This window comes from Neurospora crassa, linkage group I (genome assembly GCF_000182925.2).
Source record: "Neurospora crassa OR74A linkage group I, whole genome shotgun sequence".
NCBI classification, from domain to species: domain Eukaryota; kingdom Fungi; phylum Ascomycota; class Sordariomycetes; order Sordariales; family Sordariaceae; genus Neurospora; species Neurospora crassa.
Genome location: NC_026501.1, coordinates 7582771 through 7601648, shown reverse-complemented (window position 1 = coordinate 7601648; position 18878 = coordinate 7582771). Strand labels below are relative to the sequence as shown.

Below are 18878 nucleotides of genomic sequence, written 5' to 3'. Positions count from 1 at the left end.
TGAACTATGATGTACAATTACATGATCAGCGTGGGATTGACATGCGCCTCGAGAGCAGCCAATAGCAGGCCAGCACCATGTTTAACCGCAATTCAGGTCCTCCTCCCTCGACTCGGAACTTGAAAGGAGGAGAGACAAGTGCATAAAAAGTCATCACGCAAGGCAGGCGCCCAAAACCTCCATCTTTTCTTCTCCACGTCTTTCTCGACGAGACAGCTTCCACTTCGGAGGTTACCTAGTGGTCAATCTTCCCGTCGCTTTCCGCATAGCCTGCGCAACGTAATTTAGGTATCGGTCTTGCATGCCGTGCTCTAGCAGGGATCCCTAATCTGGATCGCGCTAGGTGACTCCAGGCCCCGGATCCGCTACAACAAGATTACCTGCGATTACGCCGACCCAAACAAAGGTCACCTTCATTTTAATCTCCACGCCCCCCGTCAGACCCGACTCTACCAAGGCTTAGCAAAACCAAAAAAAAACTCCGAACGACACCGTTGCCCTATCTCACCCTTTCTCTATCCTGTCTGCTCTCAGCTCTCCGTCTCCGACTCGTCGTCATCCGCGATCCATCACAACGAAGTCCAGGTTTCTCCATGTTGCATGACACAAACGACAACGACCACCCGACGACCCAGGCACCTATCACGTCGCCCTTTGTGAGAGAGCGAACTTGACTGAATCTGCCGAACATCCCGTCAACCGACAATCTCTTCGACCCGAAACCCCTTAATCGAATACACAGACAAACAATAATCCAAAAATGAACGCCCTTCAGCAGAAGTGCCGGCCCAAGCACCAGGTCTTGGTCCTCAAGTGCTATCCTCGAACCATCAAGGGCGCCGTCGATGTGAAGCCTAATTCGAGCGAGCTGAGCTACCTCCTGTTCTACTGCCAGTCGCGCCGCGCAAAAATCCAGAAAGTTGGCAGCTTCCTCGAGAAGAAGACTGCCAGTGATGTCTACCACCAGAGGATAGGGTAAGTACCTATATCTGTTTGAGCCTGATGCCATGAGCAACACACCACAACCCCTCGTCGCACAACATCGCTGGAAGGATACTAACGAGTGCATGCATACGCCAAACAGTAACGTCCAGGTTACCCTTCAGATCCTCGCTGCCTTGATCGAAAAGTCTCCCAAGGACCTCCCCCTGTTCGCATCATGTGTCCTCAGCATCCTCGAGCAGGTCCTCAAATCGAGCGACATCACCATGGTCGAGTCTTCGATCCCGACCTTCCAGGCCTTCTGCGAGAACCATGACCCTACCTCGCTCGCCGCCGACCAGGCCTATTTCCGCCAATACGTCTCTGTTGTCCAGCAGTACGCCTCTCTTGCCTCGACACGTCCTGCGCCTGGGAAGGCACAGCATAGTAAGCCTATCGCTCTGCGGTGGAGGAATGCCGGTTTGGAGGCCATTAGGAGTGTCGCCTCTTCCGACGCCCTATCTTCCATGGTTGCCCGCCAGTACGATATCCTTGTCCCCATGATTCTGGAAAACCTATGGACGGAAAACGAAGACTTCCTCGACGTCTTGCTGCAGAGAGTCCAAGGGGACAACAATGTCGAGGATGCGCCGCTGTTGCGGAGGAGGACGAGCAATGCCACGGCCCAGCCATCTGAGACGACCGGCGGTGAGCCTGGCCCCAACCCCATCGCTTTCCTGGGAACCGCGGTGGATGTCGACAAGCTGGCGGAGGAAGATATCGGCGTCTTGGCCATGCAGTGCTTGCGACAGGTCTTTGTTGCGCCCAGCCGATCTCAGACGCACAACCCTACCATTGCTCTGCTCAGGTTCATCGAGGAGCGAGTGGACCAGAACGAACAGGTCGTCAAGAGGGATGCTCACGGTAAGGACAATGGGTGGGCGATCAAGGTGTTTTTGATGGCGGCTCGGTGGGCGCCAGTCGCGGACAGATTCACCATTCTCCTCACAGCCATTGAGGTGCTTACGCAACGACCCCTGACCGACGACAACCTGCGACACCACAACACCCAGGCGGCTATGATTAGCGCTCTCTTGCGCTCGGATGTCAACCTGATCGGCTTGAGCGTCATGGACGTCCTTCTCAACCTCCTTCGCCATATGCAGAGGCTTGTTCAGATGCCAGGGGACCCGGATAGTATGAGGGTCGAGGACGAGACAATCGGCACCGATGAAGGGGCTATAGGACAGCGTAGAGAGTTGTTGTTCAGGCTGCAACAGTGTGTTGGCGACTTGGCCACTCACGTTTACTACGCCGACCAGATCTCGGACATGATCCAGACGATTCTCCTTAAGCTACGGCCATCCAGGCCGACCAGCCCCCCGAACTCCTCGCCAAACGGAGAGAGGTCGGATAACGGAGCCGCTGAGGACCAACCCCTCGAATCTCTTTTCGCTCTTACTGTCGCCAAGATTGCGGCGCTTAAGGCTATCAAGGCGATTCTTTGGGTTGCCAGTCCCCGCACAAAGATGAGCGGCGGCCACATCAACCTCTCCAGGAATCGTGTCCCCATCCAGACCTGGGATGGTACCCAATGGCTTCTGCGGGATCCTGATGGCCTTGTACGCAAGGCATATGTAGATGCTGTTGTGACTTGGTTGGATCGGGAGACCACACCAGCAGACTCCCTAGCGAGGGACGAGTCTGCCAGGACAACGCTGAAGAACCGGGCTGCGCAGGAAAACAATCTGGCTCGCCGGGTCGTCTCAAGCGCATCTGCCCGGGTGGACAAGTCGGCAAATGCACCACGTTCGCATTTCTTGCAGCTCCTCCACCTTGCTATCTACGACCATGCTTTGCAGTTTGTTGACTACGAGAATGATCTGGTGCTGCTCCACGTACTCTTGGCCAAGCTCGTGAGTCAGCTCGGTGTCAATGCTGCCAAGTTTGGTATTCCCATGATCTTCAGACTCCAAGAGGATATCCAAGATGTTGAGACGCCCCTTGGAAAGGTCCGCATTGGCAGCTTGGTACATGGTTACCTCTGGACTCTGACCGAGAAGTTTGACTGCGAAGGAACTGCTCCCGGGAGCGCCATCCACGGCGAGATTATCAGGCGCCGTAGCAAGAACTTTTGGGTCGAGGGTATCAACATCCCCGCTCCTGCCGTTGACCTCGTAGGCACACCGGGTCAGGCACGCCCCCCACCACAGATGAACATGCGGGATCTCGAGTCCGAGGCGCTTTTGCCGTTCGATGAGCGCGCATCCCTGGTAGACTGCATCTGCACAGGCTATCAGGAACTGGCAACCTCCCCTCCTACAAGCCCGACCACTAGTCCCGGTCGGAACTTCACCCACCCGATGCTCGGGTCGACGTTGAGCGCGACCCCCAAGGACGAGACTCAGCGGGAAGTCCCAGCACAATTTCGCGAGCTGATGCTCGGCGACTGGACACGCGAAGCAGTGCTCGCCAACACGCAAGCCGGCAGCAGCCAGACCGCCTCGCTCAACGGCACAAACGGTACTCACCGCAACACTGTCAACAACAACAATCGCCTCGGCGTAAACGGCGTGACCTCACCAAACGGCAGCAACTCCAACCTCCGCCCTTCGTCTTCCCCAACAGGCCCCAACGGCGTCCAAGCCGGCAGGACGCGCAAGACCAGCATCCGCAGCAACGGCGGCGGCGGCTCACCCGCCCACTCTACCTACAGGGCTAAGGCTCAACAACCAGTCACGTCCGTGGAGCAGCTCAAGGCCGTTCTGTCAGGCCACCTCCAACCCCCGCCGACCTCGCACGGCATCAACTTCCAGCACTCTGATGATAGCGACGATAGCCTCGTCAGCTATGACATGGCGCCTAGCGAGCTGTCGTTCAACCCGGCCGCCTCTGGCAGCAGGCAGGGCTCACCCGGTAATACCAGTCAGGCCGCTTCCAGCCCGCCACGCCGCACATCCCAGGATCGGACTCAGCAGCTGAAGTTCGGAGGGCCGCTGGTTCCGGGAGAGGAGAGCGTCGTCAACGGTGCTGGTGGTCAAGAAGGATCCAACGGCGCCGCGGGTAACCTCGGCGTCCCCATCTCGCGAACTACTTCCCGCACTCAACCCCAGGCTACTACTGCGCACACCACCCTTCCGAGGCCATCAACTTCCTCCAAGAGAAGCATCAAGAGCCGGGCGGGCTCTCGGGCGGGACCAATGTCCTCGTCCTGGCTGGGAGAGAAGCCTCCCGCTATGGACCTGGCGGCTTTGTTGAAGGGAATTGACAGTGCTTCGATTAGCGATATCAAGAGTCTGGGGGCTGGGGGGAAGCCTCCTTACTAAGCCGATTAAGAAGAAAGAGGAGGGAGGGAAGCTGGTGGGTGGTGTTGAATCTAGGAAGGGAAAGGAGAAACAAAAAAAAACCATATATCTTTTAGCGGGGTCTGGTGTCTTTTTTTTTCTTTTCGTTTTTTTTTTTTTGTCTTTTGTGACTTATTTATTGACTGTTATTCTTTTTTCTTGACTTCTCTATTTAAAGTTGATTAATGGGGTTTGAACTTTTGGAGCTGGAGCGGGCAGGAGCGGCATGAAGGGAAGATGGTGGGGGGGTTGGGAGAGGAGGAAGGAGGTTACGGAAGGGGAGTAGTATATCGTTAGTGGGATAAGTTACTTACTAGCGTTGGCAAAAAAAAAGGAATCTTTCATGTGTCTTCAGTTGTTCTTGTTCTTGTTCTTTTGTTTTTAAAGAAAGGGGCGCGCGCGGGCGGACATATCGGTATACTGCCACTCACCTTTTCATGTTCTTTGTCATCACCATGTTACCTTATCTCTTTACTGACTGACTTGGTTACTGGTTTCACTTGGCTCATTGGCTTGAGCTGCGGTTTTTTTCCTTTTTTTCTGTTTTGTTGTGCTGAGCCACAACTAGAAGTAACTTTATGTACATTGCCGAGCTACCTACATTTCCTTTTCGTTGCATGTGGGGGATAGAGAGATAAATGTAAGACAAAACAAAAGAGATATGAATATGGAAGGGACTCAACCGTCTATCGACTTATTCTCCACGGGCAACTGTTCAAATCAAATAGATGCAGTACCATAAACTCAAGTTGGGTATTCCTTATTAGATATAAAGAACTCTGAAAAGGTCAGAGGTTCAATCATAGTCGCCAGGCGCATAACTATCACGGAATCTAGCACAAAGAAATGGTATAGACCAGCTTCGTTTACAATGCTCCATACTTTTATATATACCTGGATACCATGTACAGCTCAACAAATAATGCCCTTATAATACAATACAGTTCAGAAACCATAACATACAACCTTCCTTCCCCGCACCGTACCCATACCATACCTAACCATACAAACCCACCACGACCTCACAACCAAAACTGTACTATAGCTTTGCCTTGTTGGTGGCACTCACATCCGTCACCCCCTGGCCCGCGCACAGCAACACGGCGCTGCCCAACTGCCTCCGCAAATCGACCTTTTCGACATCATGCGTGTCTTCCACCTCACCCCACTGCGTCGTCTGCCAGTCCACCTCCAAACTGACCGCCTTGGCCGCTTCCTCCACCCCCCACCTCTTTGTGTTTATCTCCTCCTCCTCTTCAGCCGGAGTCGGAACAACCGCATTGCCCCCATCCCCACTCCACTCCACCACCAACCTCGCAGCCACCAACAAGCTCTTGCCCGCCAGCGTCGCCCTCTCCAGTGCCGCCAGCTCCCACGCCGACAAGCCCAACATCCACCCCTGCACCACCTCGCGCGTGCCCGGTTCCTGCTGGCGGGGCATGATGCTCGTTTCGTCGAGGACGGGCACGATGGTCACGCCCGGCCAGACGCGCGTCGTCAGAAAAGAGACGACGGAGCTGTACGCTTCCTCTTGTACTTCCCTGAGGGTATACCCGGCCTCGTTCCGGCCATCTTCGGGGTGCTCGGGCGCGGGCGCCCAGCAGAGGAGGGAGTCGGTGTCGAGGTAGCGGAGCAAGACGGTGGCGATGGCGTTGCGGATGTCTGTCTTGCCCAGGCTGTCTTGGTCGGCGATGTCGAGTGCTCTGCAGACGAGAGAGGTGAGGGGGATGAGATGTTGCTTGGTCGCCTGTTGCGCAGACACGAGCTGGTCCCATTCGATGGCGAGCGCCGAGGCGAGCGAGGGCTTGGTCAAAGGCAGGCGGATGATGGATTTGGTGTCGGGGCGGCGGAGCGGGCGCGAGTCGAGGTGGATTTCGTTCATGTCGTTCTTGGTCGCGACGTGGACGGATTTCCAGAAACGCCGCTTGAGGAGTCCGATGCCGCCCGGCGCGGAGGAGGAGCCGGCGGTTGGGGGCAGGGTGGCGGCGCGCAGCATGGCGGCTTGCCGCTTGCGGCGCGAGATGCGGGACCAAGGGTCGGCGGCGGTGCCTTCTTTGATTTCGGGAATGGCGCCGCTGTTGTGGGAGGGATGGGTGGAGGATGAGGTGCTCTTGGAGGCGAACTCGGCGGCGGGCTTGGGTGGCTCGGGAGGGGGGCCGGTTCCGTAGACGGGTACAACCTTGGCTTGCTCGGGTGGGCTGGAGTGGATTGCGCGGGCGCTGTCGCGGTAGGATAGGAGAGTTCGGGAGGAGGGGAGAATGGCGGCGCGCTGGCGGAGGAGAGGAGCGGCCAGACGCATCCGCATCGCGGCGACGGCGGCGGCGGCGGGCGTCATGGTGTTTTTAGGTGTTTCGGTCTGCTTGATTCGAGGTACTTGCGGGAGGAAGTGGGTGAGTAGTCTAGAGCTTTAGGTCGAGGAAAGCAAGACCTAGCCACTCGTCTGGAAATCGGGCAAGGGTTTGCTGAGCGGTGATTGTTGCCGTGGCCGAGACTGCTGTCGTCGTCGTCGTCGTCGGCAGTGGATGCTGCTGGGACGGAAGAAGATCGTCGGAAAGATTAAATTGGAGCTCCCGAACAGGACGCAGGCGGGGCCGATCGCAAAGAATGGAACATTTTCGCCAAGACTTTGGCGCAAGTCACCTCAACCCGGCCGGGTCCCCGCCCCGTCCCGCACTGGACGTTTGTAAGCGCGCGCGGATCCACTCCACTTTCCCTGCGCCGGTCCCCCACCGCCCACCGGAGCGGTGCATGGTGTAAGGGTGGGGTCAGCCGTTCCGGTGGGCCATAATCTCCGATAAGCTGTAATGACATCACTGTCCTTATAGTCCTGGTCAGTTATCGCGGTTCACAGCTTCAGTTCCAATTCACAGTATCAAGGGCTTCAGAGTTGTGAACGACAGTGATGATGATGAAGAAGACAATCTGTTGAGGGTATTGATGGAAAGCAACATAGGTAACATTTTCATTATCCAAATTACCCATAGCTTCCGGTATCCCATTGTCAACCGACCCATTAGCGGCGGCCATGACCACAATCAGGGTCTGGAGATATAAGCCTTGCGAATGCTCAAAGATGACAACGTCGTCGACCCTGGTTCCTGTGTTAATTTGCTCTCCCCTCGTATCATTCAACACCACCAAAAGGAACAATCAGGAAACTATGCAATTTGACGAAACATACAAATGGCCAAAATCACAGGTCAAGCCTACCAATTCGATTCTCCATAACGGCACTTTTTCGAAAGGGGGTGCCCGATTTCGCCGGTCGGACTGTCAGTAGCCCCTCTCCTTTCTCCTCCTCCCCTCCCTCCCCTCGCCGTTCCGCTCTGGACTAAGAAACATGTATACGCCAAGACAACGGCGATGCGACGCAACTACGGTACGATAATCGGCAAATGGTAAACTGCCGAGAAGGTGGCTGTGCGGGTAATGGGGATTCTGCGAGACCATGAGTGGTTCCCTTTTTTTTCCCTTTTTTTTTTTTTTCTGCGACGCATATCTCATGTTTGTGACGGTATCCCTTTCATTGCCTTCGCAGCTTTCTTAAAGAATTGGGTAATGGTACGTAACCGATGGATGTACGTTATCTTGTAGACTTACAGTCATGAGATGGTAAATTGACCCCCAAAGACGTCCCTGACACTGCATCTTAGATCAACTAGTAAGCCACAAGCAAGGCCATTGCGGGAATGAAGGCTACCTTTGCAAGCCTTGAGATAGGACAGTGCTTCAGATAAGCTGCCTCGTCGCTTGGATAGCACTGCCGGTCTTTGGAATTCCGGGGGGTTGCGGGCTTTCGCTCATGTTGCTGACGGGAGTCAACGATGCGGTTTCTTCGTCTTGTGTGAATGTCTTCTGAGTTTTACGGCGAGCAGCCTTTGGACCATGCTCGACTTCTTGTGTTCCGAGTTCCTCAGAGTCACGCTTGCGAGCGGTTGGTAGGGCATTCTTTTGAAGAGCGGGGGCTGGAAGATGTGGGAACAGGAGCGTTGAAGGTGCCAATCCTTGCCCCACTGACAATGGCGAGGGTGAGGAACGTTCGGTGTGGTTACTCTTGGATCCTAGGGGTGAGCTGGTAGAGGGCGCTAGCAGAGAAGCCGCTTGCGTCCTGATTGGAGTGTGAGGGCATTCCATGTCCTCGTCGTTAAACCACGACGGCGGCGGACTAAGCGGTGACATAGGCGGCGAGCCTGGCGAAACGTCTGGTAATCTGGAAGGAACATGGCGGATATCTGCAGCCTTCTTGCGCTGGTTGATCGGTGTGAATTTTGTCGCCATTTCGCTCTCCTGATGCAGTTGCTCTATTGGACAAGATGTGAAGATGAGAATTTGGTGTTGCTAGTCTGTTGGCCTGTTTTTGCTCCTATATTCTGGCCAGTGTGGCAGGGAGCTTTCTTTCTTTCTTCCTTTTCTTCTCTTTTTCACGGGCCTGAGTTGATTTCATCTCTTTTGTAATGTGATTTTTCTGGAGGTTAGTTGCTTCTGACTGTCTGAAAGGGAAGAGACGGAAGAAGTCAGGGAGACATCGCTGCGTGTTCACTCCTTCCCCAATGCGATGGGTCACGGTGGGAGAATGATTATTGCAAGGAAAGAACACCTTGCTGAAATGGTCTGGAGGGCAAGTCAAAAGGGTACCAGCGTAAGTTGCCCTGACAGATGCATAGTAGCTCGCTCTCACCGATGCACTTGTTCGTCATCATCAGTACTTACAAATACGCATGTAAACCATGGAGCTTTGCTTCGCATATACGACATAGTGGTTGATGAGTCCAGCTTGACATATAAGAAGTACCGGGATTTCAGTTCCGGTGACGGCTATCACGTAATTCGTCGTCCTCAACCGAACGTGCCAACAGCGGTGCTTTTCCCGAGATTATGTTGCCAACCAAACTGAAGCATGTAGGAGACGTTTAAGTGCGGCCCGTGTTTATCAACTCCGGAACCAAATGTAAGCTTACAATTGAAACGTGGTTGCACAGCGTTTGGCGTTGGACGGCAATAGTAGTCCGAAGATGGAGCTCGAATCCATCATTCACGCGTGGTCACGATCTTGGCACATAACAGAAGTTCCATAGACGAAAACATTTGTTGAGATGGCCCATCAATTATGACAATTGGTACGCCGATGGTGGCCCGACATCTCGAGACGAAATCAAATGCCCAAACAACACGGAGGCTTTGTACAGGATTTGATATCGACGTGTCGGCGCCTGGTGCGACCAGTGGAGCTGTGTTGCATCAATTCCGGTATTCCGCTTGATACAGCGGAATGTTGAGATGAACGGCTGCACTTGAAACTCGCACAACGACAAACTGTGTGGGTCATTGGCCCTAACACAGTTCCGCAAAATGGATGCCGTGTGGGGTGGTCGGCGATGCGGTGACGGTTTCGGCCGTCTCTCGGTCCGTCCGCTTACTCTTTTCCAGTCAATGGAAAGAGACATGGCAAAGACTGAAAATACGAATATGGGCAGTGAGAGTGAGGGCATCGTGAGATTGCAAATGTCAAGTAGTAGTGTCGTTGTTTGATACCGGAAATGGTGTACCGCAGTAATAGTATACCTAGGTAATGTACGCAATACATGAGTGGACGAAATAGGAAGAAGAGTGGGTCCGTTTTCCCCAGATCGAAACTCTGATAGCCGAGGCCCGATTTGGGGGGAAACCGTTACATACCTACGAACCTGCTGATGTGGGGAAGTGGGGAGACGTTAACGGCACCTAGAAGCGGAAAGTTCAGTGCGGAATTGTGGTCACTTTTTCGTCTCCCTGCATCATGTAATGTACAAGCCGTGGATCATGGCCGGGACCTCCAACCGCGGCCAAGACTCGGACAGATGGCGGAAACAACTCGGTGGTGACGGGACTGATGGAGATGGAGGTGGAGGGCGACTGATGAATGGGAAATGGGCGCGGAAAAGGCGCGCAACTTGATGGATTCCTTTTCCCCCTCCTGTGTCCTTTCTCTTCTTTTCTTTTACCAATCTCCCGTCCCTCATTCAGTCTCCATCTCTGTCCGCCCTCCCAGGTCACCCTTGACAAACAGCCGCAGGACTGAACTTCCGTCCGAGTCCCTTTCCTCCACCATACGCTACCTACTCACCAACCCTTCAGGATGGTCTTCTATCCTCCGCCTTGGGTGCCCAAGCTCCCCTTCGGTACGTTAAGTTCCAGCCCGGCCATCCATGACCGGCTACTTGTCGTCTCTAGCTGTGCCTCCACTAACGACAACCAGATCCTCCCGATTCAGTCACCATTGGTGAGTTTATGAAGAATGAAGTCTACGGCCGTCGCCCCATCGACAAGAGCAAGAACCCTTGGACATGCGGTCTTACCGGCAAGACATATACCGTGAAGCAGGCCTTTGAGAGGACAGAGCTCCTTGCAAAGGCCCTCCACAAGTTGATGGGATGGGAGCCCAACGCCGACTTGCCCTGGGATAAGGTCATCTGCGTCTTTTCTTACAACACCATCGACTACATTTCCGTCCTTCACTCGGTCCATCGCTTGTCTGGCATCGCAACTCCTGCCAACGTCGCATATAACGCTAGTGAACTCGAGCACCAACTTCGCTCTTCTGGCGCAAAGTGCCTGTTCACATGTCTGCCCGTCCTGGAGACCGCCCTCCAGGCCGCCAAGGCCGTGGGCATCCCTGAAGACAGGATCTTCCTGATGGAGCTGCCTCACCATTCAAAAAAGCTTCCCTACAAGACCGTCGACGACCTCGTTGAGCTCGGCCGCTCCGTACCCGACCTCGAGCCGCTCCAATGGACCAAGGGTCAAGGCGCGCGCCAAGTCGCATTCCTCTGCTTCTCGAGCGGCACCTCTGGTCTTCCCAAGGCCGTCATGGTTTCCCACAGGAACGTGATTGCCAACACGATGCAAATCAGCTTATTCGAAGATTACGGTCGCAAGAAGAAGGGTGTCAAAACACAAGTTGAGCTCGGATTGCTACCCTTCAGCCATATCTACGGCCTTGTCGTGGTCGCTCACTGTGCCCCATGGCGCGGCGACGAGGTCATCGTTCTACCCAAGTTTGAGTTTAACGAGTTCCTTCAGGCCATTGAAAGATTCAAGATCAACTACCTCCCGCTGGTACCCCCCATCATTGTTCGTATGTTGAGCAGCAGGGATACTGTCAAGAAATTCGACTTGAGCAGTGTCCGCCATGTCTTTACGGGTGCCGCCCCTCTCGGAAAGGAGACACAGGACGAGTTGCGCAAGCTACTCCCCAAATGGAAGGTTGGCCAAGGTTATGGCTTGACGGAAACGGCAACTGTCGTTAGCGCAACAAGTGAGCATGATATTGTGCAGGGCACATCAGGCTCTCTGGTCCCTGGAGCCAAGGTCAAGCTCGTCGACCAGGATGGAAGGGAGGTTACAGAGTACGGAAAGCCTGGTGAACTTCTCGTCCAGTCGCCGTCCGTTACTCTTGGATATCTCAACAACGAGCGTGCCACCAGCGAAACTTATGTCTTTGACGAAGATGGAAGGTGGATGCGAACGGGAGATGAGGTCATCGTGACCAAGTCGCCGGCGGGATACGAACATATCACTGTCGTTGACCGACTGAAGGAGCTGATCAAGGTCAAGGTACGTACAGTAACTTCCACCGTACTCCCAAATTGTGGGGCCCAAGTACTGACATATGATGCTTTCAGGGACACCAAGTTGCGCCCGCCGAGTTAGAAGCCCATCTCCTCTCTCACCCCGCCGTAGATGACTGCGCTGTCATTGCTGTGCACGACGATCGCGACGGAGAAGTGCCAAAGGCCTTTGTTGTGACACCCGCTTCCATGTCTTCCCGCCCTGACGCGGAGATCGCGGCTGAGATTATCAAACATGTGCAGGAGCACAAGGCCCACTACAAGTGGCTCAAAGGAGGTGTCGAGTTCATTGATGCGATTCCCAAGAGCCCAAGTGGAAAGATCCTGAGGCGCTTGTTGAGGGATAAGGATAGGGAGGCTAGACGGGCTCAAGGTGCTAAACTCTGAATGAGGAAGTAGTAGTAAAAATAATTTGATGAAAGCGTTGTTGGGGATATCATGTCGTTGGATACCTTTGAGATGCTTGATATTGGGAAGAAAATGGGTCGCGTTAAGATATCCAAGCAGTTAGCATGAATGATGATACCATGAAAAACCAGAGTTGTGGACAAAGTGACTGATCTTCTGCTTCTGTAACAAATCCATTTGCATTCAGGCTTACCGGGTATCGGCATCTCTGAAGGTAGGTATTGGGCCTTGATTAAGTAGTGGGACTCAAAACCGGTTACCATTAGTAACCTTTTTTATAATTTATAAGCTATTGCTCTGTTTCAAGGCTTGAAAGCCATTGTACGAGTTTTGTGTAGGTCGAGGTGTGTTGATGGAGTTAAGTTGGCACTGCTAATGCATGCTCCGACTCCAGCCAAAAGTTATGTCGTCATAGGCTGCACTGTCCCGCATTCACAATATGATCCTACAAAATAATAGCCATGATTTTCATAGGCAAGGAATATCGGGAAAAATAAAGAAAACATCCCTATAAAACATATTGCGTCCATCGATCGGTCTCTTCTAGAGGTCTTGGCTACCTCTCCCGTTTTCGGAACACGGCATTGACTTTCAACCACCAAACACGTCTACGTTGTTCACCAACTTGACCACTTCCCCAGACCCACATTTCACTCATAACCATTATGTCACTAAGCCGTCACGTAAGTTAGAGCTTCAAGAAAACTCAAATTCATTGCAGATTGTTAACTTGCACAAACTCTGCAGGTTGATCCAGAGGAGATCATCCATCACCTCAAAGACATCAAGCTCCAAGAAAAGGGCAGTGGAAGCCAGAGGCAGAATCATCTTACACCCTACAACAGCTCCTACGCCAGCCAAGAAGACATCCCCAAGTACAAGATCCCCGAGAATGGCACTCCAGGAGACACCGTCTACGCCATGCTCAGGGACGAGCTGGACCTAGACGGCAGGCCAAATCTCAACATGGCCAGCTTCGTCAACACTTATATTGAGAAAGACGCCCAGAAGCTCTTTGTCGAGAACCTAGGCAAGAACCTCTCCGACAATGACGAATATCCCGCCATGATCTCCTTCAGCGACCGCTGCGTCAGCATCCTCGCCCATCTCTGGGGTGTCCAAAAGGGCGAAAAAGCCATCGGCACCGCCACCGTCGGCTCCTCGGAAGCCGTCCACCTCGGCGGCTTGGCCATGAAGCGTCGATGGCAGGAGAAGCGCCGGGCCGAGGGCAAAGACGCCTACAAGCCCAACATCATCATGGGCGCCAACGCGCAAGTCGCTCTGGAAAAGTTTGCCCGCTACTTCGACGTCGAGGCCCGTATCCTGCCCGTCTCGGCCCAGAGCAACTACTGCCTGGACCCAGCTTTGGTAAAAGAGAACCTGGATGAGAACACCATCGGCGTCTTTGTCATCCTCGGCAGCACTTACACAGGCCACTACGAGCCCGTCGAAGAAATCCACAAGATCCTCGATGACTTTGAATCGCAAACGGGCATCGACATCCCCATCCACGTCGATGCCGCCAGCGGGGGGTTCGTCGCCCCCTTTACCTACGCCAAGACAGGCGGGCACAAATGGAACTTTGAACTTCCCCGCGTCAAGTCCATCAACGTCTCTGGTCACAAGTATGGCCTGGTCACGCCCGGTGTAGGGTGGATCGTGTGGAGGGACGAGTCCTTTTTGCCCAAGCATTTGATTTTCGAGCTGCACTACTTGGGGGGCACCGAGTACAGCTACACGCTCAACTTCTCGCGCCCCGGCGCGCAGGTCATTGTGCAGTATTACAATCTCATCCACCTCGGGTTTCAGGGGTATCGCGCCGTGGTGGAGAACTGCCTCTCCAATGCGCGCTTGTTGTCCAAAGCGCTTGAGGCGACAGGGTGGTATACCTGCGTTAGCGATATTCATCGGCCGCCGCAGAAGCAAGCAGGTTCTGTAAAGTCTGGGTCGAGCGGTTATGATGGGGAGAACGATCAGAGCTGCTGCTCCGAGAGCCAGAATGATGACCAAAAGGCCGAAAGTGAAGAGTCCAAGACCCATGCCTCTTCTTCTTCGTTGTCGTCGTCAAAGGACACCCCCGAAACGGACAGAAACCGCGAAGAAACCTCCGCCGACTACACCCCCGGCCTCCCCGTCGTTTCGTTCCGCTTCACCGACGAGTTCCAGCAAGAGTACCCGCACGTAAAGCAAGAAACCGTGTCCCTTTTGATGCGCGCCCGGCAGTGGATCATTCCCAACTACGCTTTGCCGCCCAACGAGGACCAGACGGAGATTTTGAGGGTGGTGATTCGCGAGTCGTTTTCGTTTGATTTGATTGACAGGCTTGTTACGGACTTGGTGTCGGTTACGGAGACGCTGATGGAGAACGATGAGGTTGATTTGAGCTTGTTGCAGCAGCATCAGGGGGGACGGAGGAGGCCACTTACGAAGGACGAGAAGAGAATAGAGAAGGAGGAGAGGGAGAGGGAGGAGAGAAAGGGGGAGGAAAGGGGGGAGGAGAAGGGGAAGAGGATGGGAGAGGGAATTCATAGAAGTGTTTGTTAAAGCTGGGTCTGATCGTAATGGTTGACTGTAACGGGAAGGGTTGAGATCGAGCGGCATGTTGATAGTCAGGCCTGGTTTAAATATACTAGAGCAAGTCCCAACAAGAACCCAAAAAACGAAAAAAACCAAAAATTGCCGACGACTGGTTCGAAGGCACCACCTCTCCCGACCCTGCGAAAAAGAGCAAAAAACAACAACCGCTCGTTCAGAGCAATGGTGAACCGTATGAATGTCTCGTGCTGTCGACTGGAGCGTTCCCAGATACCATATAGGTAGACCGGCTACTAGAATGTGAAGACCCCTTTTCGTATCTTAGCACACCGTTCCCGATCCGGACAGGCAATAGGTTTTTTTTTGTTTTAAGTTTTAGAGACTCAATCGGTAGACCACTGTGCCATCTGACCAAGCGGCTGTTGTTGGAAGGAGGAACCAACCAGGTCCCTTATATGGTCATTAGGGTGGGGGTGATATCGGATGAAGGAGTGATGGGGAAGGCACGGCGGATGCGGTAGGTGCGGCAGGTGCGGCCGGCAGCCGGCAGCCGGACTCTGGAGTTCGAATGACCGACGAGGGCGGGAAGAGGCGATGGACTGTACCTACCTCACATACTTTAGTGGACACCCGAGTTCTATTGTCCTCCATCATCGTCGTCGAGTTCCCTACCTCAGAATGTTTACCACCCCCCCTCTTATCCCAACCTAAACGGATTCTCAATCACCTAAAAACTCGGACGCCCACGATGTCACTCCTCAGACCAGATCGTCTCCCAGAACGCCCCAAATCCCCCCTCATCCTCGCTCGTGAAGCAGCCGAGGGTAAATCCAGAGTCATGAGCATCGATGCCGAAGCCGCCCGCACCCGCCGCGCTTTCGACAGCATGGGCTTCGACTTCAAGCTCTAGTACGGCAACGATGGTAAGGTCCGCCTCAACATTACCAGGCAGCAAGGGACCTCGCCCGACAGGCGCCTCAACGTACCCGTACCCCTACCAGGAACCAGAACCCCCGAGTCCTCCATTTCCGGGAGGTCTACCCCTACGAACGCATCCTCTCCCCGATCAGCCACGCCAACACCCACGCCAACACCGACGCAATCGCAACTGCAACCGCAACCACAACCCTTTCTTTCCTCAGGCCGAGGCACAAGACTCAACATCGTCATGCTCGCCGTAGGCTTTGCAGACGATGTGCGCCACTTTACCGCCGTGGCTGTCTGGCTGCGCGACAAGTTTGGCCATCGCATCAGGGTAGCCACGCACCCGGACTACCAGGCGCAGGTTGAGGGTTGCCGGCTCGAGTACTTCAGCCTGAACGGCCGCTGCAAACAACACGGAGGACAATACGGAGGAGGATGTGGTGACTATGATGCTTTTGACGCTCAGGAATGGATCAAGTCTCGCGGGCCGGCCGAGAGAGAAAAGTGGAAGGAGTCGGTGTACGCGATGCTGGAGGATTCGTGGAGGGCGTGCGTTGCGCCGTTCAGTGATGGGAGTCCGTTCATTGCGGATGCGATTGTGGCTTGCCACAAGGAGTTTGCGCATCTGCATTGTGCGGAGAAGCTGGGTATTCCTGTTCATGTTCTTTCTCGGTAAGTTGTGAGTATGGATACTGATGAGGTTGATACTAATGTGTTGGTTTGAAAAGATGGCCCTGGAGTCCAACCTGCAGCTTTCCTCATCCTCTTGTATGTGTCAAGATCTGTGAAGCCAAACGGAACCTGGCCAACCTCTTCACATACAGTATCATAGAGATTATGCTTTGGTGCGAAACGGGTGAGACAATCAACAAGTTCAGAACAGAGGTCCTAGAGCTTGATCCGATAGACTTTCTAACCGCTGTCGGCATGCGACACCGGTGGAAAATACCCACTACCTACTTTAGATCCCGCACCCTGCGAGAGAAGCCTGACGACTGGGAGCATCATATTTACTCCTTTGGCTCGATCGAGGAGACAGCAGTTTCCGTACACAGGCGGCTGCTCGAAGACTGTCAGCCCTGTTCGCTTGTCAGCGGGGAGTTTGCGTCGTTGATGGCAAGGACCAAGTACACTCCGGTTCCTCTGTCACCCATCAGCGCAGTGGCCGTTGTTCTGGGAGGAGCCTCGGAGATTGAGGAACTGCAACCGTATGTTTCCCTTTTGGACATGTTTCCCTTGCCGCCAGTAACCAGCTTCCCTACCTAGGTATCATTCCCAAAGATGGCAGCTTTCGAAATCTCGGCCAGACCTTAATCCTGATACCGTGTCAGGGGTCCAGAGGAATATCGTTCTTGGTCATCTAAGCCAGATTTCACCCAATGTCATCACCGAGATCCTAGCCCGTGACTTTTCCCGAATCCATGGGCATCCTCACGGCAACAGCTCAGGAAACATCAATGGCTGGCAAAGCGGGATAATTGCTGCTGGACGAGTAAGCTGCGCGTTTTTGTCCGAGCAATCTTGGTAGGAAAGGCACTCACCACATCACTAGAAACTGAGCCAGAACCTCTGGGACGGTCTCTCTGGTGTTTTCACCAGGCCCATCGCAGGCGCGCGCGAGGAGGGGACGGTCGGGTTTCTCAAAGGGTTTGGTCAAGGCCTCGGCGAGCTGGTGATGAAGCCAACCACCGGCGCTCTCGAAGCCCCTCGGTTCATCTTTCTCGGTTTCTACCGAGAGCTGGAGAAGCTAGGCAAGGCGGATAGCGAGGCTCAGATTGTCATGGGCCGCCTGGCCCAAGGAGAGGGAGAATATGTGAAACTGCATAAGAGGGAGAGACAAAGGATCGTGACGGCCTGGCGCGTGTGTGAAGGTATGGCGAAGGGGGCGGCGGAAAATGCAGCAAAGCGGTAAGCCGTGGCCTCTTCAAAGATATAGCCTAGACAATATCACCATGTTTCGCTTGACGTTGGTCTCTCAGCTTGCGATGTCCGATTCTCATGAAACATCGTGATCTTGCCGGTTGCCCACGAGATAATATCATGATACCGACGGCCGCTCGGACCAGGGGCATCCCAACTTCCCATCAACCGAATGGCAAACCTCAAACTCCCGAGGGCTACGTAACTTTGCTATCACGCACCTCCTTTGCCGAACCTACCCATCGTGCTTACGAGTGTATATTGTCATCTCACACAAAAAGCGCCGAGACTAACAACCGGCTCCGTCTTTGGGGCTCCGCCCTCGCCCGGGCCCGCCACGGGACTGGAATCATACTGGAGCCGCTGGAGTTGCTGGAGACGTTGGAGCTCATGGGGGCGGAGATGGGAATGGATTCAAGTATGGATTGCCCGTGCATTACTGCGGAGACGGGCCACCGCTTGGGGTAAAGGCTGGGGAATCTGGGTGGACTCGGTGGAATTTCCCCTCTTCAACGTGCTGATTGCAGCCAATGCCCCCCCGATATACTGGGAGAGGCAGCGTCCACAGGGCTTCCAAGCAGCGGAAAGCAAGGAATATGACTCGTATTGACAGGTTTGACAGCCTGCGCTCGCCTGTCCCCCGCGCGGCCAAGCATGCTAGATATGCGTGGGGAGAGCTCCTCAGACTCCGTTCGCGGCGTGGGCAGAAAGGGGAACAACCTTGGAGAAATGGGGTGCTGTCAAACGTTGTATAAAACAATGGCAGAAAAAGGAGGGGCCCCGTGTTTTGGGGTGGAGGACATTGTGGTTCCCACTGCGATACCTATGCAATCATTAATCAGAGTTTGGGGGGGGCGGGTGAGGGAGGTGAGGGGAAAGCAAAAGCATGTGAGGAGAACGGTGGGTTTATTTTATTTGGGTTTGTGATGTCCCTAGTTTTTGTCCTTTATTCTCATGGAAAGGGAAAGAGAGACGAGAAGCTCAATGGATACCTACCTACACACACATCAACGCCCGAAAACAGTCCAACGAGGCTCGTAATGAGGCTCAATCGCCCGTGTCTTTGCCGTCTTACACTACATAAACCTAGCCGATCTTTTCTCGATGGACGGACGGTGAAAGGGGAAATGTCGTCGCTGTTGTATCGACATGCCTTTCTGGGTTTAGTGACATCTTCTTTCCTCTTGCAAGACCGATCACAAGATGTAACACTGGGGAA

At 54.0% G+C, this 18878-nt stretch overlaps 6 protein-coding genes across 6 annotated transcripts; 4 read left to right on the top strand and 2 right to left on the bottom strand.

The window, feature by feature from the left end:
• Nucleotides 1–329: 329 nt before the first annotated feature.
• On the top strand, nucleotides 330–4970 carry NCU00675 (efr-3). Its single transcript, XM_960722.2, has 2 exons — nucleotides 330–975; nucleotides 1085–4970. Exons 1-2 carry the CDS (start codon nucleotides 761–763, stop codon nucleotides 4245–4247), a joined length of 3378 nt encoding a protein of 1125 aa, XP_965815.1. The 5' UTR covers nucleotides 330–760; the 3' UTR covers nucleotides 4248–4970.
• A 151-nt stretch (nucleotides 4971–5121) lies between these two features.
• Nucleotides 5122–6848, bottom strand: NCU00676 (F1-ATP synthase assembly protein). The gene has a single exon (XM_960723.3). The coding sequence runs from the start codon at nucleotides 6598–6600 to the stop codon at nucleotides 5305–5307; it is 1296 nt and encodes a 431-aa protein (XP_965816.2). The 5' UTR covers nucleotides 6601–6848; the 3' UTR covers nucleotides 5122–5304.
• A 1146-nt stretch (nucleotides 6849–7994) lies between these two features.
• NCU16444 (hypothetical protein) lies at nucleotides 7995–8543 on the bottom strand (the record flags this gene model as incomplete). Its single annotated transcript, XM_011395110.1, has 1 exon — nucleotides 7995–8543. The coding sequence occupies one exon, from the start codon at nucleotides 8541–8543 to the stop codon at nucleotides 7995–7997; it is 549 nt and encodes a 182-aa protein (XP_011393412.1).
• A 1436-nt stretch (nucleotides 8544–9979) lies between these two features.
• Nucleotides 9980–12412, top strand: NCU00677 (phenylacetyl-CoA ligase). Its single transcript, XM_960724.3, has 3 exons — nucleotides 9980–10423; nucleotides 10501–11858; nucleotides 11927–12412. Exons 1-3 carry the CDS (start codon nucleotides 10381–10383, stop codon nucleotides 12257–12259), a joined length of 1734 nt encoding a protein of 577 aa, XP_965817.1. The 5' UTR covers nucleotides 9980–10380; the 3' UTR covers nucleotides 12260–12412.
• Nucleotides 12413–12767: 355 nt separating this feature from the next.
• NCU00678 (glutamate decarboxylase) lies at nucleotides 12768–15270 on the top strand. The gene is made up of 2 exons (XM_960725.3): nucleotides 12768–12963; nucleotides 13028–15270. The coding sequence occupies exons 1-2, from the start codon at nucleotides 12946–12948 to the stop codon at nucleotides 14822–14824; spliced, it is 1815 nt and encodes a 604-aa protein (XP_965818.3). The 5' UTR covers nucleotides 12768–12945; the 3' UTR covers nucleotides 14825–15270.
• Nucleotides 15271–15563: 293 nt separating this feature from the next.
• NCU00679 (hypothetical protein) lies at nucleotides 15564–18127 on the top strand (the record flags this gene model as incomplete). The annotated part of the gene is made up of 6 exons (XM_011394508.1): nucleotides 15564–15650; nucleotides 15726–16411; nucleotides 16564–16947; nucleotides 17021–17231; nucleotides 17292–17647; nucleotides 17941–18127. The coding sequence occupies 6 exons, from the start codon at nucleotides 15564–15566 to the stop codon at nucleotides 18125–18127; spliced, it is 1911 nt and encodes a 636-aa protein (XP_011392810.1).
• Nucleotides 18128–18878: the final 751 nt, after the last annotated feature.

Coding starts and splice junctions, on each gene's coding strand:
- NCU00676 (XM_960723.3), bottom strand. CDS start 6,600: ATGACGCCCGCCGCCGCCGCCGTCGCCGCGATGCGGATGCGTCTGGCC.
- NCU00677 (XM_960724.3), top strand. CDS start 10,381: ATGGTCTTCTATCCTCCGCCTTGGGTGCCCAAGCTCCCCTTCG. Junction 10,424..10,500: donor GGTGCCCAAGCTCCCCTTCG/GTACGTTAAGTT, acceptor AACGACAACCAG/ATCCTCCCGATTCAGTCACC. Junction 11,859..11,926: donor AGGAGCTGATCAAGGTCAAG/GTACGTACAGTA, acceptor TGATGCTTTCAG/GGACACCAAGTTGCGCCCGC.
- NCU00675 (XM_960722.2), top strand. CDS start 761: ATGAACGCCCTTCAGCAGAAGTGCCGGCCCAAGCACCAGGTCTTGGTC. Junction 976..1,084: donor GTCTACCACCAGAGGATAGG/GTAAGTACCTAT, acceptor TACGCCAAACAG/TAACGTCCAGGTTACCCTTC.